This window comes from Stigmatopora nigra, chromosome 22 (assembly GCF_051989575.1).
Source record: "Stigmatopora nigra isolate UIUO_SnigA chromosome 22, RoL_Snig_1.1, whole genome shotgun sequence".
NCBI lineage: Eukaryota > Metazoa > Chordata > Actinopteri > Syngnathiformes > Syngnathidae > Stigmatopora > Stigmatopora nigra.
The window spans coordinates 5,431,289-5,454,840 of NC_135529.1; the positions used below are offsets into that span (position 1 = coordinate 5,431,289).

Consider the following 23,552-nt stretch of genomic DNA (forward strand, 5'->3'; position numbering starts at 1 on the left):
TTCTTGGTGCATTTAAACTTGACACTTGCTGAGCGTTGTATCACTTTTATTTGCATTAAATAAATACCGTAATTAAAGTGCGTTACATGCTTCTCAAAAGATGTTCAATATGTCTCACGGCAACTTCTGTTTATTTTTCAGATAAAACACAGTTATGAGAGTTCCTAATTAACTCTTTGGCTACAACAGTGGACATGCAGCCCATTTTGAGAGTTGGCGTGAATGATCAATGCCGACTTTTACACGTCAACAGCAGCCAAAGAGTCAAATGACAGCAGGTTAAAGACAAATGGCAAATACGTATTGCTCTACTATTGTCAGCTCAGTTATGAACGGCAATAGTTTGTCGGTCACCCGTATGGTCCGCCCTGGTCCCTTGCAATCCGACAGGGTGCTCCATAGTGGAGATCAACAAAGTGTCCAGTGTCATCTCTGTGCATTTGGCAATGAATCGGATGAAAGGACGCACGTCTCCCTCATTGGCCGTGTCAAGAGCCTCGTAGTACTCTGCCCTCTGTTCTTTGCGGATGGTGATGGGCGGGTATCGCGCTTGCAGGAGCACGAGGTTCATCAAGAGCCGAGACGTGCGCCCATTGCCATCTACGAATGGGTGCACGTAAACCAGTTTGTAGTGAGCCAGAGCGGCGTACTCGACCGGGTGCAGCTGCAGGGCCTCGTCCGAATTGAGCCACTGAACCAGCTCCTGCATATGCCGCTGCAGGTCCTGGGGATGCGGCGGGATGTGATGACCCACAAACACTTGGTTGACACGCAGGCGGCCACCCTCCACAGGGTCCACATAGCCCAACACGCGCCGGTGGATCTCCAGGATATCGCTCACGCTGATGGTTCCCGATCTGGACAACAGCGTGTTGTTGATGTACTTCATGGCCGCGTCCACTCCGATGGCCTCGTTCTGCTCTTGCAAACTCTTGCCGGGGACGGCGTAGCGCGTCTCGATGATGTGACGGATCTCGGATAGAGTCAGGGTGTTGCCCTCTATGGCGACCGTGTGGTAGATGTGGTGGTAGTAGGTCTCCTCCATCACACGGCGAAGCGCAGAGTTCCCTTTGGGGATGGACATGAGTCTGCGTACCTTGCCGTCAATGATGCCAAAGTGACGCTGGTCAATCTCCTCTACCAGCGGCAGCGTGCGGTGTCGGCTCACCAGTGCCCTCTTATTGCAAGGGGAGATAGCCAAAGCCTTGGTGTACAGGTGGTCGGCTTGCACCACGTCCTTCTCCTCTTCCAAAATAGTCCCCAGTTCAGTCAGGGCCTCCACCGAGTCTGGATTCAGACTGAGCGCGTGCACCAGCAGCTTGTGGGCTTTCTCCGTCTTGCCGTGTTTTTTCATCTCCTGAGCTTGTTGTAGTGCCGCTCTGGCTTCAAAAACCATCTCTAAATCAAAACAGTGGAATGGAATGACATCAGAAATAATACACGGAAATGCAAATGCAATCCACTTCATATTTTTTTTTTGCAAAGTAAGGCCAATGAATAGGCTGTGAAACATCTTAATTCAAACTATTCCACAAAGGACCACAGTGGGTGCAATTTTGGTTTCAACCCATAAGAGGCAACCTTTCCACCAATCTAGTATGTTAGATACATAATCAGTGGATGGCAGTCAGGTGCTTCATGTTTCAGCAGAGATCTAATTGGTTAAACTGTGTGTTGGATGGGCTGGAACAAAATTCTGCAGCCACCGAGGACTGGATTGTACACCCCTGTGCTTATCTCATTGTCTACCAAACATTTAACTAAGAAACACTTTTTTTGATGTTGATGAGAACGAAAAAGAGTGGAAACAGTGCTTTAATTATGAGGGATGCTCATCTAAACTTTATTTTGGTGAATTCTGGGCATAGCCATAGGACACATGGCATCTTAAATGGCTTGGAGTGAACGAGTTAAACTCCCATTAAATAATATAGCGATTACCTTGGCTGGGCTTGACCTTATGAGGAAGAAGATCGAGGTCTGAGATCGGGACAGTCAGGCCGGTGATCTGCACGGCGGGGGGCTGTTGTGCGCTCCCCCATAGCTGGCAGCGAAACTGTGCGATGGCACTTAGGGCATCACGGCAGCGCTCCTCCACGCCGACCGGGGGTGTCACCAGGGCCACCAGGGTGATCAAGAGGACGCACACGAGCGGGCCCCATCCCCCGAAGAGACGGCCGCTAGTGTATCGCCACGCCGTCACAACCGCCATGACAATTTTGGGGTAAGTTATCCATTCTTTCCACGCCACTCTTTCTATTTGTAGCCCAGCCAGGTGAGCCGATGGCCGGTAAAAAGAGATCAGACTGAACGGGAAGCCGATGTTTAGTCCAAACGGACTCGGGATCCAGTTATTTTTCCTGCCTCGATGTTAACAATTATTTGCCGCTAGGTTTTTTGAAATCTGGAAATACACAGGGATGAAAGGTTCAAATTATTCCGTCAGATGTTGATTATATGACTTAAAAACGAAATATTCTCATCGTCAATGTTATTCCGCCGGTCATATAAACAAAACGCAAAATCATTGGATAAAGCGACATAGAACAACAAAGGTGATTGGTTGAAATTCTAGCAATACTGAGGAAGTTCGTAAACGTTTATGATTGGATGATGAGTTTGCGTGACTCGGGTCGAGTTTGCCGAGTGCAACTTCGTCGATGACCAATAGAGGGCAGCGATGTATCGTTTTCTAAATCACTTTAGAAGCGCCACATTCCAGCAATACTAGTTAGAAGTCCACTTGTGTGTTTACTAGTCCTCATTCAGACAAACTTATATATTTACGAATACATATGTGATCATAAAACAAAAGTAAACAAATGGTAATGAAATGAAAACTCAGGGAATTGAGAAAAAAGATGACCAGTGAGGGATTATCATGATTTATTCTATTGCTTGATGGCAACAGGTGGCAACGCAAATCTGCTGTTGTTGTTGGTTCATATTTTTAGTGTTGCTCTCTTTTCCTATCATATGAAATCATATATCTTCCATCAAGACCCAGTATTGCCTCTAAAGGTGTGCAGTTTTTCATGAACTTTGGCATAGTGCAAATGTATTTTTATTCTTCTTATTGCATTGATTATTATTCTTGAATCATTTTTTTTTTTGCATTCATGCACAAATAGTACATAATAATGCACAAACAAGTTTAAAGCATTCATCATTCAAAAGTGACACTGAAATGTGAATGTTTATTCTGCAAGGCCACGTATTTCATGTGTTCCTGTTAAAGTCTGCTGCGCTCGCAATAATTAAAGTTAGTTTGGAACATCAGTTGACTTCATTTTTTACTGTTTTTACATTTTGTTCTCAATAATACGGGTGTCATATCGGTAAGTAGTTGTAGCAAAAAATAATAGTGACACTAACTAGGTAAAGGGTAGAGAACTGAGTATTTCAATATGGCAAAAAACTGAGTGTAATGAAATCGTGACTTGTGAGTTCTCCCCTAACGTAGATATATAGTGCATTTTAGCCTGTGTCAGTTATGGGCCCATAGAATCAAATAATATTACTGCTGCGGCCTCCCTGATAAATGTATTGTTAAATTAACACATACACGTATCCCCAATAACTCTATTTAAGTACTTACTTGTATTGATTGTTGTGGTTAGTGAGTGTGGGGTACAAACAGCTGATCTTACCCCCCCTCTGTTTCATGGCGTCCCTCATTTCCTTTCTACACCACGTTATGGGATTTTGTGACTTTTATGAAAGGATTTGATATTTTAATCTGTGAGGTCTAAATAAAGATAAATAGCCTCAGTCGCATTGGCCAGCAGCTGTAAACCACCCGTGGTAATGTAGTGTAGATTGATTCCTGGCTGAACGCCAGCGTTGACATATCTTCAGCAGATGGCCATCGTGTGTTATCAGCTCTAAATAGCTGCTACTATTACACAGCCAGCGTGAATCTCTACGGAAGCCAACGGTGGGCTCAAAAGAACAGGGAACATATGAATGTCGCTGGCGTCATCTGTCTCTCAAAAAGCTGAGAGTGCCGCTGCGTCTCTGCGTAAGTATTACCCTGGAGAATAACCTGTTGGAGTGCGTTTCATCTCCGTTATTTTCATACTGCTGTGTTGTTCTTGTGCAATCTGTAACTCTGGCAAGGTTAAAAGGTAGGCTGGGGAAAGTGGAATTATTCATTGGCATTAACTCATTCCCTGTCATTGATAGTGATGGTGTCAAATCCATTTGAAGTGGGATGGGTGGCTTTGAATGAGCTTGACAGATGTCTTTATTATCAATGAGAAATGCCAGAGAGTTCATCCATTAAATTGCTACATTGAAGCCGTTATAACAGTAGTATGCAAGCCATTATAACAATAGTATGCAAGCCGTTATAACATTAGTATGCTTGTTGATTTGTTTCTGTGGTCATTTGGCAGCAAAAACTGCTTGATCCATTTATTAAGGGCTCATTTCATAGAAGAGCACAGATGCCGAAACGCAAATAGCATTTTTCTTCTCATACCAGCGCCAACCAATTCTCTATCAAACAATACAAGAGACAATTGAAATCATAGCGAAAAGTAAGATAAGAAAACGAAGCATGCAAGCAATTCATGACGTTCTTCTTTGCTCCACAAAGAGAAATTCTACATCAAAGACACCACAGAAGTAAAAGTATTTGGCCACGGGCAGGGAAAATAGAAAGGAGTTAGATTCTTTTTAAATGTTGAGATCAAGAAGATTTGGGCTTGGTAGAAGTTGTACCTGAAGCAAATCCCCCTTGTAATTAATTGTAAAAATATTTTAATGGAGTTGAGCTATACAGGAAACAGCATATAGTTGCCTCCTCAATGTCATGCGAAGGTAAAGCATCAAGACTTTGAAGGAAAGTGAGGTTTCTAGGCCAACTCTTGACTGAAACCTGATTTAAAACCTCTCTTGTTATTTTTAGACACTCTCCCACATCCTAAAAAAATCATGTCGGGTTCATGGCAGACTAAATATGTTTAGAAGTGTCCTGTATTTGGTTAGGAACCAATATACTGGTGAAATAATATTAAAAGAAAACATTCCTAAAAGAAACATTTACAATATAAAAGCAATTTCTGAGGTATGGTGTCATCAGCCACATCAAGCTCACAGAAAAGGGATCTAGGTCTCGTATCCAGGGAATCCGGGCTTGGTTTCTTGCTCCATTTTGATGAAGTGCTGCACTCTTAGATCACACTAAACATTATGCAGAGAATGCGTTAACAAGGTACACCTGCCTGTGCGCTGGCCAAAAATATCTGCTCAAACCAACTTAATTCCAAAGTTGGCTCCAAACACAAACGCGAGCGAATGAGTACTCCCACCAAAATAGAAGCAAGTCTTCTCCTTTGCGAGAGTGTGAGATGATTTTTTTTGCGTTTGCCTTTCCAAAGCCGCGAGCCGACTCCATCTTTGCGTGTTGGCTTTTGCTACAAGGCTCGGCATGGCAGATAGGTTTTGACGCCAATCTGCTGTGGCTCGGCAAGTGTTACTTTCCCTTTTCTTCTACTGATCTCTTGGAAAGACACATTTTGAGCTTTTTCCAAACTTACTCAAGGTTTGTCACTGCAGTTCTACCCCTGCTGATGTCCATTTGCCAATTCGCATTTGATTCATGATACTTTCAAAAAAATAAATTGGCCTACCCCTCAAGGATTGGTGATTTCTATGATGTGGCTTCTACTTACTTCAAAGTCAGCCTTTTATGTGCTCTTTCCGTACTGCTGTGTTTTTTTTCCCGCGAAAACAGCAGCGAGGAGGAGATTAATGATGCTAATGTTTCCTTGAACTGATGTTTAATATTATAAGTGGAGGCTAAATACAGCAAATTTGCTCAGCTTTTTGGGTTCTATTTGGTTTTGATCTTGCCACGGGCCAACTTGGAAAGATGGGAGCTAATGTGGAAAAAATAGGCAAACAACAAAGAAGAAAAGTTGGCATTGAGGCAAAAAAAAAAAAGAAAAAGCAAAACAGCCTGAGGTCACGCTGTTGACTTGTTGTTTGCCCAGCTGGCATATGTTCTTATATGCTTCCAAATCCTCAGCTGTGGCAACAAATAAAATATGATTGTGACTGCGTTTGAGATCATTGATGAGTGAATATTCTTTTTTTTTTGCCATTTTCATGCAATTTACCCTTACACATCATATCAATTGGGTCGGATTATTTTCTAAACGGGCAAGACCCTCCTTCTCCAGCCTCAATGTTGATAAATCATACCAATCCATGCCCGTCCGCCATCTTTTCTCGATGACTTTTATTAGCCGAACAGTCTCCCAAATGAACTTCACACAAGTTGACAAGTTCACATTCAGCACGCCCCAGCAATGACCTGTCATTGACTATTAATACAACCCTTCATCTGGCTGCTACAATTGCTTGGAGAGGAAGAAAAATCCATCAGCTCACCTGAGAAGAAAGAAAAGAAAAAAAAGAAAAGCGACCTGTCAGTACAGGGAATAAATCCCTCCGGCTCAAAACGCTTTCGCCTCCTCTCCGACCATCTCGCTTGCCTCTCTCCTTGCAGCCTCCGTGGAGCATCCGTCTGCCTAGCTCTCTGTCAAAAAGGGGGGGGGGAGTCGAAGTCTTTGTTCTGGGTGACAGAGCAGGGTGTCAGAGATAGAGAATCTAGTTAGACAGTCAGAGAGAGGCGAGGGATGGCGGCTCTCTTTTCACCTCGCTGGACGGCTCCAATGAGGAGCCCGTAACGACAGTGAGTGAAGGAGCCCTCCGATGGGAGCAACAAATGTCCCTGACTGTCAGCAGCCCAAATATCTATCTTAAAGCGAGAACTGCTCCTAAATGTCAAGATCCACACTCGTTGGAAAACTGACAACAGCTGTTATAGGACGATTTGGGAGGTCAAGACATCTTTTTTTTTTTTTTTGCTCCGTCGGAATAAGACTAGACCAAGGTGTGATTTAGCCCTTGCCTGGCCAGGCGTGCTTGGGTTTACACAAGAACACCTAGATTAGAAAGCATTTTATAGCTCCCCACACTTGTTTCCCGCTTATCTTGGGCTTCCTTTGTGTAGCTCTTAACAGCCAGCTGTCTTTGCTTGGAAGAAGAAGAGGAAGGGAGTGTTCAAGTCAATGTTTCACATCGACACAACTTGCTTAATATTAGGGTCATTCCGGAAATGGAGGTCATTTGACTTTACGCCCTTTAAATTGAACTAATATACGTACAAAATGGGAGTTTATGTGCAATGTAGGTATCTGTACTGGGCCAAATCTAAAAAAAGTCAGGGAAAATGTATATTAGATTGAACTTTATTCATCCTGTACTCAAAAATTCGTGTGTGTGTGTGTGTATTAGGGCTGGTCTTAAATCGCAATTAATAACATGAGTTACTTTGGATTAACTGGGATTAGTCTCATTGTCCTACACATGAAGCCATACTAAATGCAGTCAAAAGTTTTGAGACTCATCCTACTGTGTGGGGAAGGGTATCAAAATGTTTTTTTTTGTTCTTTTTGGAGTGGTTCACATGTTAATTTGTGATTGAACTAATTAATTGCCTTAAATAATTTGGAAGTTGACTTGCCTGTCTTTTAAAATATATATACATGTCGCTGGTGTATCCCCTAAAATTGCTTTTTTTTATGTTTTCCCATCTATCTGACTAAATTGAATTTTAAATAAACAGTTTAAATGAGATTTTGTTGTTGTTGGAGTATCTCTGTATTGTAACTGTATGAAGCTTTCTTTTTGAATAAACATAACATTATTATTCATGGAATGTCTGTTCCACAACATGCATGCAACCCCGTTAGCATAACCTTTTTATCATGGTAGAAGAAGAAGGCAGTGAATCCAATGATACGCTAGATTTGACTTCATCGAAACGTTTTACATAAGAATGGTGCAGGAAATGCATGTCCTCTCGCTCTCTCTCTAGCATGTTTTCATGAAGTTATTTTCATGCAGTTAGCCTTGATTGCCTCTTTCTACGTCATGCAACATTTTTATACCTATCCGAATATGATAATTATTTAAAAAAAATGTTTTTGCTTGATTATGCAAGCAGATTTGTCCTCTTGCCCACTTGTAAAATCGACAAACAGCCACCTCCTCAGGGATAAAAAAACCCTAAACATAACTAACATTTGTGCATATTTGCTTTGATAATGTCAAATATAATTCCTTCCTAGAAAAATCCCATCTAGTTTTTATCACTTATCTGCAAATCTAGACATGTATATAGTTGATTATATGTTACTGACTAAAATGGTGCAGAAAAGTCAAGGCTTGTTTTTCAAGGCAAAATGTCCTCCAAGTCTGGAATGACCTAATAAATATTTCAGATATTCCATCCATCAAAAATACCCAACAGCATACTTTGTTGACATCAAAAGTGAGATATATCATTCAAAACCAGCAAAATTGATGTAGATTGAATACCACAAGCCAACACACACTAAAAAAAAAAAAAAAATGATACCCAGGTTGGTGAAGAAAAATTCAATTTACACTGGCACAGATGTACACAAATAATAGGATCCTATACAATTGCAGTAAGCGGGAGATGTCTGTAATCCCAAAGTCAAATACGTAATGGTTGAGTCACTCCTCCAGCTTCTGGCAGTTGCTGAGTAAAGGGATGTGAAGGCCTCAGGTGTTAACCAGATGATTACTGGAACCGGTGCGGCCCCTCCCCTTCGCCCCCAAAGGCTTTTCTGCACTAAGACATGACACAGGGTGAACGTAAAGCTGCTTCTGTTGGCTCTTGAGAAAAGCCTGCATGAGACAAATGATACTTTTAAAGACTCAGCTGTTTATGGCTCGTTTTAACTTCTCCCATCTGCTATCCTCAGCGCAGCGGGATTGCCGTTTGCACGCCCATCTCACAACTAAAATGTCCTCTTTCCAATATTAGGAGCTGTGCAGAGAGAACAAAAAAATATATACATATTTTGGGCTATCCCTTCAATTGTCGTCAATGCCAACTAATGAGTTAATACTTAGCATTAAAATTCCCTAGCAAATGAAAGTGGAAGGATTTCAAGTTAGCCCTGACAGACTTTGATTTTGTTAAAAGAGGTCCTGTTATCACAAAAGTACATTTCAATTACTCTCACTAATGTAACAAAAAGGCATAAGGATAGTTCATTACGCCGGTTACAAAGAATATACAAACGATGCCTTTTATTCTGGGAATCAAAAACAATAAAACCCAAGCATCTCGTTAATTTTCAAACAGAGCAAATAATGTTAAGCGTGATTAAAAAGCGACTCCCAGGAAATGTTCAAAACTGTTTTTATCAAAGAGAGAAAGGGGATGCAATTTGAGGAGGGAATTGAATTTAAAACATTTGTTTGTTTACTCTTTGTTTTGTTTAAACAGTGGCAAGAACACGCTATTCTACAAGGTCATGTATTTACAAGTTTGTGTTCTATATTTTCTACTGTCAGTTTAATTAAACATGCCGACTTATTGTGTGTGGAAAAAAAAGTAAACAAAATGCTTCAAGTGGAAACGTGGCAGGATTAAATAAGCGAATACTTTTTCTTATTACTTTTCTAACCTTATGTTTATATTGTTTTACATTTTTTACCGCTTTTTTTTCACTGTTTACGTGCTTTTGAAGTGAATAAAAAATCATTTCTACGCCAGTTAAGGTTACAAAATTTTGCTGCAAGCGTTTAAACACGTGAATTTTTGACGAGGGGTTTAGTCGTTACCAAGGCGCTTCTCGTTGTCTTCGTCAATGTAATGCTTCTTCCAAATCAGTTTTAAAAAAAAAAAAGCAGCCATACAAAACAAAGAGGATTATGGATAATTAATTTAACTGGAAGGTTGTGCCTGGAGGAAGATTGTGTGGAGTCTTTTTTTTTTTTCTTCTTCTTTTTTTTCTGTGACTTCTCGCCTACGGTCTGGAGAAACTGCACATAATTAATTCACGTTATGCTGCTTCCTGTCCGCCGCCTCGCACTCATCATCACATTCTCCCCAAAGGGAGTCGTTTCACCAATTCTGAACATTTGAACAAAGAAAACGAGTTTGTGTTTGTACACTTCTCGGGGAAATGTTTCATCCGTAGCACTAGAATAAAAAAAGCAGGAGTCATCTATGGTGTTTCCCTTTGGTGTTGACATATTTTCTTGTTTTTGTGTGTTTTTTTCTAGATGTAACACAAGTTATATTAAAGGCATACTCCCTATGGGCCAGTTGCAAGCAAGCCAGGTGCCTTGGAATGGTTACCCGCCCGCAGAACCCAGCCGGGTCAACAGGTGAGAAAATAATGTGGCGAGAAAGAGAAGACATAGATAATTAGGTCTCCACTGAGGGGCCATACCATTAGCAGGATCCTCCCTCAGACACTTCTTGCTGTTTCACTGATTATCTCACTGCCTTCCAGTAGAGTGGGCGTGCAAGCCGCCAGCTCTGTCAAATGAACCAATTCCAGCACACGGGCGATGATTCAGCAACACTTGGCTGCTCGTTATTTTCTTCACCTACGACAAGGCGATTTTTACCCATTGGTTTGGTTTCTTTGGTAACATGCAGAAGTCGTACAAGACAAGTTCAGACGCATTTGGCTTGAATACACATTAGTTTTGAGCTTCACTATTGGCGAATGCCCGTGTAAACGATCCCCATCCGGGATTTCCATTTTTATTTTTTACACTGTATCCGTACATGACAACTTTCCCCGCCTCCCATCAGCATCCTGAGCCCGAGCCAAGTCGGTATTCTAATCAGGCTGTCACAGTTCACGAGCGTCAATGTGCAGCACGAGCAGACACGCTTACATGGCCGCCTCATACTGCTTTGCGCTCTAGAAGCAACAAATGCCAGCGACATCTGATCAAATATTGCGGGCCCATATGGTAATTATCCAAAGATCCCATCTGGAGCCTGCACTTCAACCTATAAAACAAAAACAAATAGCCTGTGGCAGCCTTCGTTCCCCTCAGGGTTGCATTTGCAAGTTGTGCTGCGCTATTCCATGACAAATCGTTGGTGCTGCAGTTTCATTAATGTCTTGCACAGGAACGGAACACATTGACGGGTGCAGACCAGACCCAACTGTTCAAATCATAATGTATTATGGAAATGAATGTTCTTCCAAGAGTGCCAGAATAGTGATGCCGGATCCCTTTTCATTTGTAGTAAACCCAATACTGTTACGGTGGGATGATGCTAATTATCCGAGCCCTATGAATAAAAGGGGAATTGAATGTTAGGCAATGGAATCATAAGAAAAACAAGAAAATGATTGGATAGGACTGTAAATCCAAACCGAAAATGACAACAAAATTGTTCATTTGAAACATCCTGTGGCGATAGAAACTAAATAAAGTTGAGCTGAGCATTAGATGTCTGGGGAATTAACCAGAAAAATGTTTCTACAGAATGATTAGTTTATCTTTTGGCTGTCATCATCATCAATGAAGATTAGCCAGCCCAAGCAATAACAATACTTCTCCAGATAAGATTATATTTAAGATTATAAACAGATCCTTCTTAAAGATTTGGCCTTTTCATCTCTTTGATAAAGGTTCCTCTTGTTCCTCAGTCTATCAAACTTTTTTCCGTTATTATCGCTCCAATTTTATCACATTCAAAATTAACCTTAGGACTCTTCAAATGAATGTATTTTATCCGTACCGTAAAGTATTTGGACACAGTCATCTTATGAATGTGATGCCTTTTAATCCAATTTATTTCTGATGTCATCGTGCGTAATCACTGAAAAAGGACATGCATGCCAAATTGTTTCCCCACCTAAAAATATGCATTAAAAAGCATGTGCAATCTATTTAATATGTATCAGTACCAGATGTGAATTGCTGGAGATGCATCCATCAAATGTCTTCTTCATGATCATGTGAAGTAAATCCAAAGGTAAAATTCCCACTCACCTGGAAATATAAAATAAAATTGTTTTAGTCTCATAACTCAAAATGAAACCCCTATAGAAATGTATCTCATTTTGTTACTATACGTATTGTGACTAATGACTTTTAAACCATTGTAGCAATTACATTTCTCATAGTTTGCCTCTTAGTTCAATTCACTATATATTACTTTTGGGTCCAAAAATACCAGTGTACAAATATTATTCCTACAGCAAAAGGATGTATAGTTTCTAAAATGAAAAAAAAAACATCAAATAAAATATACCCTACATAAAAGGCAGCATCATTTTCACAGGATGTTTCAAATCCAACGTGAACACATTCTGTTTGCAATTCTGCACTTTTCTTGCCTTTTTTTTCTCCATCAGTGGGGGAGTCCAGCAGTACAGAGGGTCCCCATGTGGCCTGAGCACCACTTTTGAGCTAGATTCTCTGTTAAAAGAGGCCAGCAGGGCCAACCCTACCAAAGTAACAGCCTGTCTTTAAAAGTCTAAATTTGTCTCCAATGTCTTGTAGGCTGACCCTCACAGCATTAAATAATCTCCTTCTGCAGTAAGGTTCACTTCAAATTGATCAGATTTCCAGTTTCTACTGACTAATGCTCATCATTTCCAGTCTATTTTTTTGTTAGTTTGCTATCATAGACTACAGAGACAAAGACAAAGAAAGAATGAGTCTGCGATGATGAGCGACTAATCAATCGATGTCTGTAGACCAACTCTGCCATGCTTTGCTTGGATGAAAAAAATTCTCAATAAGAAACTATTCCTAATGAAGTCAGACCGGTCTATATTTTATTAAAATTATTGAAGGCAGCAGTAAAAGATGGAAAGATTTTTTTTGTATCTTTTGGGTTGAAAGACACTTTCTGAAAATACTGTTGTTAGTCGTGTTCCCCAAGTACTTTGGTATTGTTTTGCATTACATTAATTTATAGTTTATGTTGATCTAATATTTAGTTTTATTCTTGTTTATTTTTGCTGGGGGATCATCTTTGGGAGTTGGTTCATTGCAGCGTTTCTCATTTAATTGTTCCAAATATGATAAATCAAGACCTTTTTAAGGCACAGGAGTAGTATCTTTTTCTTTTACCAAGTAGAAAGAAACTTGCTGTAAGAGAAATGTTTCCTCACCTTATCTGGTTCATTAAAAATCAAGGAAAATGATCTAATCAATCCTGTTACAGACGCGGAAACGGCAGTTTGAAGCCAATGATTATTGGCTGGCTAATATTTCCACGGTAAATTAGCAGGATTTCACTCGCGTCACACTCAGAGGAAATCAATATTTGCGCAGTCAGAGGGGATCAAGCATTGACTTTTCTACTTGCTTGTTGATGAAAGGCTCTAATTAGACAGTCAGACATGAACGCAATGGCGCGAGAATGCAAATACATTTTGACATTTGTCTGGTCTTTCTGAAGGCGGATAATTGTTGGCTTGGCTGTCAATCACAGACCAAACTTTTCAAAATAAGATCCCCGCAGTTAGCCAGATTGAGGTCACGGTGCATTGTAATGGCTGCTACTATGTTCTGCCGCTCAACACATCAAAGGCATCTCATCCATTTTGAGACTGTGATTTTTAAAAGCTGGGTCCATTTTAATCAGTATCGCAGAGGTGGCTTTCAGGTAAGCAGATTATTGACTTGCCTCTTCCTGCATTGCTATAATCTATAAAATGGCTTTCAGGCCGATAACATGCAGTAAATTCAGTGAAGGTACTGGAGTGGCTTCCAATTCACTCCAAAGGGGATATAGGACTGAACCTAACAGGGTAAAGGACATTGGAATCTTGATTGCAGCCATAATCATACATGTTACTAGTCGCCAGTTGATGGCAGCTTGAAAAATACACTCCCTGATTGGCTGGTAGATGTTTTTTTTCCCCCTTGGGGAAGTTTCAGAAATGAGGGCACGTTTTGAAATCAGTTATGCAGTTATTCTGTGCTCCGAATGGAGGAGACGTTTGAAGTGTGAAGTCAGCACATGGATGACTGGCGCTATTTGCAATCGGTGCACACCCAATGGATCTGAATAAGTGGATTACTAATATTATGACTGTTAAGCATTGCCACAGTTTTGCCATGGAACCAGTGTTACTTTTTTAGTCACTGTGTGTTTGGGGAAATAAAAACAAAAAAAAACGGAACATGTCTACACCGGCTGTTGACTCTGAAGAGTACCGTAGAGATTTTCTTTGGGGACAAAGCATCAAGTTTTACCGCTACATCACTCTCAGATGCCCATATAATCGACATGGGCAGTTTAACCGTGTCACAGCCCGTAAATGAGCACAATGTGCGAAGGATTGGTAGGTCAGCCCAAGCGGTACTTGAATGGGACCAAGTTGGACAAAGTGTTTTCAGGGTGGCCAACCACAAAGAGCAAACATTGTTAATTTGCTTCCCCATCAAATGTTCTGTTTTAAGAGTCAGTGAACAAGAGAATCATTGCTCAGTGGATGAGACCTTTTATTGGCTTAATGCCTCTAAACGAGAACAGACAGCATCAAAGTGGAATTCACAAAGCGGAAAAACGCAAGTGAGCCGCAATGTAATTTCAATGCCGTCGCTCGCAACGGTCACGAAATTTTGAGGGTTAACTTGATTTTCCAACTTGAACGTAATGATGTTGCCAGAGCATTATTGTTTGTTGGTTTGGAAAAGGTGGAAACATGCCTCTCTGGGGAAGCGTTTGAATACAGATCAACTCGATCAAAGAAAACCTTCAGATAAATGACCCAAGTCTCAGTGATGAAACAATTCCGTCCGAGAACTAATTGCGGATTCAGCTTGTTGCATTTTGATTCAGATGAAATTAATCTAACTCCACAGATTGTTTTTGACGCCGGGGGAAAATGAATTAAACTTCAAACAACTTCACGCGGGATCCACTCAAATCCCTCTTCTCTCAGCAGACCCGACGAGAGGAAAATAACATCGGTGGAACATTTGATATGTAAAGATTCCTCACAAATCCAATGGTTAGACTGCAAACTACAGCTCGGTGCAGATTTACCATCCCGAGGGCATCGAAGCAGGACTCTGAATTTGTCGAGGAAAACGCGGCGGTTCCTGAAGTGTTCCACACAAAAAACATGTGGGATTTAAGGCTCTTCATGAATGACAAGGGAGGATTAATCCAGGATCAATGTGAATCTCAATGGAATGGCTTGGAAAAGCAAACATGGTATCACATAAGGCTCCAAAGAGACGGACGCACAAGTGTAGAAGATTTAGCCGCTAAAGCTCAAGTGTTTTTCAGGAAAAACAGGAAGCAAAACATTGCTCTCCACTGCACCGAGGAACGTCTTCTGAAACACAACAAAGGAATCGACATTTCCTCTGAGGGACTGCAGAGCATTTCCCAGAGAGGCCTGGTTATGTTGGTTATTTATAACCTCAATCTTCATTAGCAAATCTAATCTGCAGGGCACCGGCAGGTCTCTGCAGTGAAAGTGATTTAGTTGAAATTTATCTAAGTGGGTCAAGTAGGCACGTCGAATACAAGTAAATATTTCCCAATTTACCATGGCTCAGGATTTACATGCATGAAGCTATGTTGAAATTGCCTCTTCATCATATAAATCAAGGCACACTTGCGTGTGTGTGTGTGGGCAACATAGCAAGTATTTGTTTTCGTAACATGGGTGAAGTTTTGTGCTCCCCAGAGTTTCTCATGTTCTCTTTCTGCAAAGAAGACATGCTGAGAGTATTGATTCCTTAACTAGACAACTAAATACAAGCCACCCACTCCCAGTTTTTTTCTCTGTTACCCGCAAAGGTAAACGAGACATGGAAGTAGGCTCAGTGTTGTCACAGTTTGAGTTTAATTTTGCAAAGATCAGGTAGTCTTTGACTGTTTTACTGCAATCATGTGGCTACTTTTCACTTTTTGTATATAAATTGTTGAACAAACACACGATTGCTACATAAAAGATCCAAGTTTTTACAAAATCCAGATATCTGATGCTTTTGTTTCTTCTTTCATCGCCTCATAAAACAGACCTTTAGTTATTATTGGAAAATGACATTTGAGTGCTTTCTTAAACTGCAAAGCTATTTGAAGTTCAATGAGAAATATTTTCCCTTCCGTTTTGATGAAATTTTTTCAAAGATCTTTTTCAACTATCTTTTGTTCAAATGGGCTGACATCTGAACTTCTTTGGGATCATGTATAAAAATGCCTTCAATTAAATTGAATACTTTTGCTAACATGCTGCTTGCGTGGTATTGCATTTTATCGCTAATATGCATGTAAAAATAATCAAAAATACATGTTTAAAATCTATTTCTCAATGCTTATTTTTGCTCATAAAATCACCTCAATTTCTTGTTTTTTTGCTTTTAAGTAAATGTCAAGTGTGGTAAGATTTAATTAGTTATCATGAAATCCCCAGAGACGAGCGGTTTTATAATTTTCTGACTCGTGTCATTGTACATTGATCTGTGGCCAAGCCAACCACACATTATCACCACAACCAAAACACTTAATCAGATGCTCTAACATAAATACATTTCTGCATTTTACATGCTGAAAATACCTGGCATTGTTATACACTTATTATTTTTTGGTAAATCACATTTAATGAAGTTCTCTCTTAGCCTTAACCTTTACAATCCACAATTTATTATTTGTGCTTTGACTCATTTTAGTTGTTGTTATTTCTTTTTCCAATTTTAATGGACTTTTTGTTTTTGATTGTGTCTTGTCATATCTTTTAATGTGATCTAAATCACTTTAATTCCCTTGCCGTGCCTCTTGTTTCCCATTAAGACAAAGCTGCTTATGTTCACTCTGTGTCTTGTAGAGCTTATCTTCTTCACGGGGGCCATGGAGGTGCTGGATTCCATCCCAGCTGACGATACGATGGGCAGGAGGCAGGATCCACCTTGAACTGATTGCCAGCCAATCACAGGCCACAAAGAGACATTCAGGTACTTTAATATTTGCCCCCATAGACAATTTGAAGTGTACACTCTATCTACTTTGCATGTTTTAGGTTTGTGGAAAGAAATTGGAGTTTGTTTTTTAGATGTCTGGCCAAAAATATTGATTATTTTTTGTAATGGCAAACTCCCCCTTCAAATGTCTACTGGGCCTACAATGGTTGTTTACTTCATCTGCAATATAAATCCAAAACCACTTTGAAGTGTGAAAATAAATAACTGACAAAATGTTTTTTATGACTGAGAAAATCATAGTATAATTCCCTTTTGCTGAATGTACTAAAATGAATGAGTGTAAGTGGATGGATCCACAGTAGACCATAATAATACCATATGCAATAATCATTACTCAAAAGCCAAAACCTATTGTACCTACCCAAGTGATTCATGCAGAAAGCTACAACTCTAACCTACACAAGACATTAAAATGCAAAGACAGAAACAATGCTTCCGTTGTTGAGTGAGTCTAAACATAAAGTGGCAATATTTACCAACAGGTTCAAACATTAGGCTCCACCTACTCGACCTTTTAAAGGTGACGTGGGAAACAAGAAAAGGAATAAGAATAAATGAACAATGCCAGGGAAAACAGGAACAGAAAATAATTAAAGTATTGAGCAATAGGTCAACAAATGCATTACATCATACTGAGAGCCAGTTTGACCCACTAAGCACTAAGCAGGCCCCCACAAATTTTCTTCTGGACGTAAAAAAAAGCCATTTATTCAGTTGACTTAATTTGCTGTATTTTTTTGGTAGGTTAACTGTGTAGTGCCGTGCATGGGAAAGGAAAAAACACCTTTTTCTGGTAGCCAAAGAAACACATTAAGCATGAATTGTATGTGGTGTGAAAATGCCTTTTGGGTGCAGAAAGAAGTCTTCATAAAATGTTTATCACAATCGGACTAAAGATGACATATGAATATGCAAGCACAAAAACACACACTGTAGCATAAACACACACGCACGCACACACACACGCCAATAAAAATACACTTTGGGGGGAATGTGAATGTCATCCATAAGACAAATAGTATCTATTAGAATGGATTTTTCCCTCATTTATCTTTATTAGATTATGTACTTTCAGACTGGTCATTTAAATTATTTAGCAGATGAGGTTTATGTTTATGACTAGTAAATGTATGTAGTGTTTCTCCAGCCATCACGTTGTATTAGAATGAAAATCTCTTGATGTTAAGCCATTTCTTTTATTCATCATGTTGACGGGTGGAAAATGGGTGGGGGGACTGAGGAACTAACTGTCAGCCCACATTGCAGTCTTCTTTGCTCATCATAACCTTTTAGAAATGGCAAAACTTTGTCATCTGCGCTTTTTCTTCATCCAGAAACTTTGTGTTTGGGGGGAGCCACAAACATTTTGGGTGGCTGAATTCGTCTTATGAATTAAAACTTGGCATAACCGCAGAACCTCTGTGATTTAAGCAGAAATAATATAACCACCAACTACCTCCCCGGTGAAAAAAGGCTTCTAAAGAACATGTCGTGAAACTAAGTGTTTCCGTCCATTTCTTTCAGGAAATAAGGAAGCAAAGAAAGTTGGTAGCCTATTCAAAAGCTGCAGGCTCCATTCTATTATGAGCCTGATTAGACTCTTAGGAGACTGAGGTTCTAATTTTGTGTGAGTCGCATGTGAGTTTAATGTGAGTCAACCACTAAATCATCTCTTTATAATCAAATAAAAGGTCAAGCTTCCATTTTTAATGCACCCTGAAATGTGGTACTGTAGAGTGGGTGCAACTGGATTGTGATGACTATTAAAAATTACAAATCATATGCAAATGTGCAAGAATAAATACTATAACTTGTATGTGGACTGTGTTGGGTCCCTGCATAAAGTGGTCGTGAGATGTGATAGTCTGAGCTTCATCTTTATTGTGCCAGAAAAGTTACTTTAATGAACATCATCCAAACAATTGTCTCTACATTTTCACTCGGCACCACATGTTAAGGTCACGCACAGTACAGATCGGGAAAAAAAGCCATGGGAATGTTATAGATAAAATAATTGGGTGAGCCTCCATGGGCGATGTTAACTTCAAACAAACATTTGCTGAAATTGCTCAACACACTTGCATACACAACATAACAAAAATATTTGGACAATGTCCTTCAGGAAGGAGAATAAGTTGGAATTTACCAATCTAGAATTTTCTTCTGCTGAATTTATTTATTTCTGTCCTTTATAATATCTTCTTTTTACCTCACTTCACAGATTACTTAAACTCTATTGAAAAGTAGTTTGTTAATTTTATAATTTCTTCATTTTGCGGTGGAATCAACTTGTCCAATTCTTGAAGTAGCAAAGCAGTCCATATTCATGCTGCCTTTTTTCACAGTTAGTGTGACATTTTTCTATACAATTTGTCTAATTTAGGACTGATAAATATTAGAAGTTAGTATTTTTTCTTAACCAATTTGGATAGCTGGTAAATCTAAGAACTTTTTCTTTTGTTTGGTATCTGATCTAACCATCTCTCCCAATCTCGGCCTATTCAAATAGTTTTTTTCCACCCAGCGTTTTGAGTGTTTACACAATGTGGCCAATAAAAATGTGTGATTTGTTAGAGACTGAATGAATTTCGTCGGCTCATTTTTCTATCTTATTATCCAGAAATCTAGGCAATATCAAGGTGTTCACATACTTTGTCTTGCAAATATATCAAAACATTCTTCCATCTCCCGTAACGCAAATCCAAATGAGGGTTGTGGGGTAACTGGAGCCTATTCCAGCTAACTCTGGATAAAAAGTGCCTGTACATATTGAAAAAAAACAATTCAATACATTGTTCAATCGGCCTAATACATAAATTGTATACAAACTTCTGTATTAAAGCAAAGTGTAGTTGGTGTGTAAATGAATGTGAGGTTAAAATATGCATTTGAAAGAAGGCAGTATGTATATTATGGCCTCAAGGACGACAGCTTCATTGCTATGAGATTTACTCAGATGTGTAGAAGTGCAGAGCAGCAGATGTAGGCTCCAAACCCCTAACAATTTAAGCGTAGTAAATACAATTTAAATGATATATAAAATGACACATTTTTATGTGTACCACAAATTCTGATTGTGGATGATGAATAGTGGTAATAGAAAACATACATTTATTACAGGCAATGCTTGATTGTGAAGTCGACATGCTTATTATTAAAAGAAAAATGAATGGTACAAAAAAAGAAAGAAAGCCAGTATTGAGTCAAAAAACGTAACAGAAAGGAGTGCCAATTTTCGTTGCAATAACGTATGACTCACAGGGAGGTTAGGTTCTTATTAAGAGAATACTTTTTCAGTTATTGCCATGGTGACCCTGCTCACCAATTTGTATGGTCTTTTATGTTAGCAAAACAGCCTCACATAGATGGAATTATATCCTCTTTAGGAGTAATATGTTATTACTTACTGCCAATCAAGATTATGTGAATTGTTCATTTGCTTGTCCTACTGTGGGTTCCATGTTGCCCTGAACAACAAAAATGTCAGCGTAACTTGTATACAGTTTAAGCGGCTTGCCTATGAAAGACGAGGGGCTTGCCATGAAATGTCACAAATGTTTTGGTTGATTTCCAGGTTAAGGCGACACATGGGTGGAATTATATACTAAATCCACTGTTGGTGAAGACTAACCCACAAAAGGGATTGAAAAAAAAACACCTTAAAAGAAAGAATGAAGAATTTGAAACTTATTTAATTTCCGCATTTAGCAAATCATCTTGTCTGCAACAAAAATGGCTTGGCCTACTTTTCCTTTTGTTTAGTTAGCCCATTTATTTCAATGACCCTTGTGGGTTTTCATTCTTATTAGAAATGTACACCAATTTTGTCCATATGTGTAAATGGCTCTACAAGCTGAGCATATTTCCAAATCATTTTGACGGCTTGTGTTTTTTTTTTTGTTCACAGCCACTGCTCCCATGCGCAGCCTTCTTCTGTCAGCTTTGAACAAACACATGTGGCTGACAAGAGGCCTCTGGCGCACAACACAGAAGCATCCAATTCCCTAAACATCAGAGCCATCTCCCAAAACTCTGACAACACACGGGTGAATATTTTATATATTTCATGTTCACAAGACAGGAAAAGAACACTAGCGTTTAACACTGGTTGTTTTTTTTCTGTTGTTTTCTTTTTGGCAAGAGTGGCTCAGTCATGGCATTTCTTCATCCTCTCAACTGTGTGCAAATGGTAGGGCCCCTCTTTTTAATCGACTTCTGCATTCTGTCAGTCTTTAAACATCTTTACTCCAAATTGCAGTACTGAAAGTGTTCAAGCAATGCTGCTTGTGGCGTTGAGAAATCATCCGGTCAGCTCATTACTCATTGGTCTATAAAATGAAGGAAGTCGCACATCTCTTGCTGACACTCATCTCTGGAAAGCATCCAGTTAACAGCAAGGACAGGTCTGTATTGTAATTCTGTCATGTTCGGCTGTCCAACTGGATTTTCTTATACACCCCTCCCCTTCTTTCCGCAGTGATCTTATTTCTACTGTCGAGAGAAAATGGATTATTTTATTTATGAAGACTTCGGCAACTACACTTACGAAGAGGGCCTCACGCCTCACGAGGCCAGTCTGTTCGAGCACAAATCGAGCTGCCCTGGGAATGTCCTTTGTGTGTCTCTTCTGGTGATTAACGCAATCCAGTTTGTGCTGGGATTCTGCGGCAATGCGCTGGTCATCTGGATCTCTGGTTTCAAAATGAAGAAGACAGTCAACACCACGTGGTATCTGAGCCTGGCCATCTCCGACTTTGTCTTCTGCTGCTTTCTGCCCTTCATCATCATCAATATGGCGATGGAGAAATGGATCTTTGGATTCTTTTTGTGCAAGTTTACCACGTCGGTGCTGTTCCTCAACATGTTCAGCAGCATCTTCCTCCTGGTCATCATCAGCATCGACCGCTGCCTGTCTGTCATCTTTCCAGTCTGGTCCCAGAATCATCGTACCGTCCGGAAGGCTTCGGTGGCGGTCGTTCTGGCTTGGCTGCTCGCCATTGGTCTGAGCCTCCCCTCGGCTGTTTTCCGCGACGTGCAGAGCCAAATGGGCAGGAGCGTTTGCTACAACAACTACACGTCACCACAGAGTCACAAAATAATCGCCACGAGCCGCTTTGTGGCAGGCTTCGTTGTGCCTTTCGTGGTGATCAGCATTTGCTATTCAGTCATTATCCTCAAACTGCGTACGAACAGAATGACTAAATCATCCAAGCCCTTTAAAGTCATGACAGCGCTAATTGCGACTTTCTTCATCTGCTGGCTGCCTTACCATGTCTTCATCTTGCTTGAGGTGAACCACCAACACTTCAGTCAAGACATCCTAAAGGCTGGACAACAAATCGGAACCACGCTGGTGGCAGCTAATAGTTTCCTCAACCCGGTTCTCTATGTGTTCATGGGAAATGACTTCCAACAAAGATGTAAAAGCTCCTTGCTGTCCAAGATGGAGAATGCCATGGGAGACGAAGGTCGCACCATCAGCCGCTATCTGTCCAGGTCTAGCTCCGTGGATGCCAAGCTTTCCACACACATTTAAAGTTCTCCCTGACAACAACATTCTATACCAGCCCTTCAGAAAGTGTCGTTACGAGTACTACTGCTCGTATGAAGGCTCAATCGAGTGGTGCAAAAAAGACTGACACAACTAAATGTTCAAGTATCCTTTTTAATCCACTGAGGTTAGTTTGAGTACAGTTCAGTTGTATTCAACTTAGTCTAAAATGGTTCACATGCAATGGAAGACAACAGTTTCCTTCTTAGGAACAGCTTCCAAGAGGGATAGTAAGTATTCAACTCAAAAGTATAAAACCATATCATTCATTCTTTTTTCAAAATATAGTTGCAGTGTAAATGTTTAAGATGATAATCAAGTCGGGGGCTTTACAGTTGTGGAGTTCTGGGTTCTAATCCAAGTCTGTCCACCGGTGTTTGCATTTTCTAGACATCCGATCCGATTTGACTGACCGTTCAAAATAGAGTGGACGCCCAAGCACTGTCAAGGACAGCAAATAATGTCTTTGTTATTAAAAACTCAGAGAACCAAGTATTTTTTTGTGTTGGGACTAGCTGTAAATTGAGAACCACTGCTCTATGCAGACAGTGCCACAACCAATTTGAGCTTCAATTGCGTATTTATGTGCACAACAACATGCAATCATCAGGAGCGACGTTTACTTCACGCTGTATTTCATTGGGGGGTGACCCTGGCGAAGGCCTCCACACTCCAAGCGGGTGACAAATAAATTGCGAAAATGCAAATAACTTGCAATTTTCACATTCAAACAATTCACACTGGCGGCAACAGCATTCATGAGCATCTGAGCACATATTCTACATGGTTGTGCAAGCCAATAAAAAATTCATAATTGCTAAAAAAAAAAAAGAGAAAATATGTCACGTTTGTGTTCTGTTCAAGTCAGTGTCAAAAACAACAGCGGGGAATAATGTGTTTGTGTGTTAACCACTAAAAAGGAAAAAAACAGGTCAAAATAAAAAGTGTAGCGGAGATGAACTAACTACATTAACTATGAATGAATGTACTATATTTTCTGATTGAAAACATTTAACTATTTCCACCACATATAAAAAGATGTACAGGGTGTTCTAAAATGTTTGACCCTGTTTCGTAGTCCAATTATTTTGACAATTAAAATTGCAATTACCTTACATTTTCACATCTTGTATAGAAATGTTTTAAATTGGCTCAAAAATTTTGAAACAGCCTATATTTG

At 39.9% G+C, this 23,552-nt stretch overlaps 2 protein-coding genes across 2 annotated transcripts; one reads left to right on the forward strand and one right to left on the reverse strand.

Moving 5' to 3' along the window:
- Positions 1-29: 29 nt before the first annotated feature.
- On the reverse strand, positions 30-2,524 carry LOC144215446 (protein adenylyltransferase FICD-like). Its single transcript, XM_077744382.1, has 2 exons — positions 1,942-2,524; positions 30-1,398 (listed from the first exon to the last, which is right to left on the reverse strand). The coding sequence occupies exons 1-2, from the start codon at positions 2,210-2,212 to the stop codon at positions 323-325; spliced, it is 1,347 nt and encodes a 448-aa protein (XP_077600508.1). The 5' UTR covers positions 2,213-2,524; the 3' UTR covers positions 30-322.
- LOC144215447 (chemerin-like receptor 1) lies at positions 1,424-23,203 on the forward strand. Its single transcript, XM_077744383.1, has 7 exons — positions 1,424-2,224; positions 10,120-10,224; positions 16,668-16,794; positions 20,729-20,867; positions 20,963-21,010; positions 21,080-21,224; positions 21,299-23,203. Exon 7 carries the CDS (start codon positions 21,326-21,328, stop codon positions 22,355-22,357), a length of 1,032 nt encoding a protein of 343 aa, XP_077600509.1. The 5' UTR covers positions 1,424-2,224; positions 10,120-10,224; positions 16,668-16,794; positions 20,729-20,867; positions 20,963-21,010; positions 21,080-21,224; positions 21,299-21,325; the 3' UTR covers positions 22,358-23,203.
- Positions 23,204-23,552: the final 349 nt, after the last annotated feature.

Bases quoted from the DNA above. Each gene is read 5' to 3' on its own strand.
- LOC144215446 (XM_077744382.1), bottom strand. From the start codon at position 2,212: ATGGCGGTTGTGACGGCGTGGCGATACACTAGCGGCCGTCTCTTCGGG. The intron at 1,399-1,941 runs GTAATCGCTATA...GTTTTGATTTAG, and splicing joins TAAGGTCAAGCCCAGCCAAG to AGATGGTTTTTGAAGCCAGA.
- LOC144215447 (XM_077744383.1), top strand. From the start codon at position 21,326: ATGGATTATTTTATTTATGAAGACTTCGGCAACTACACTTACGAAGAG.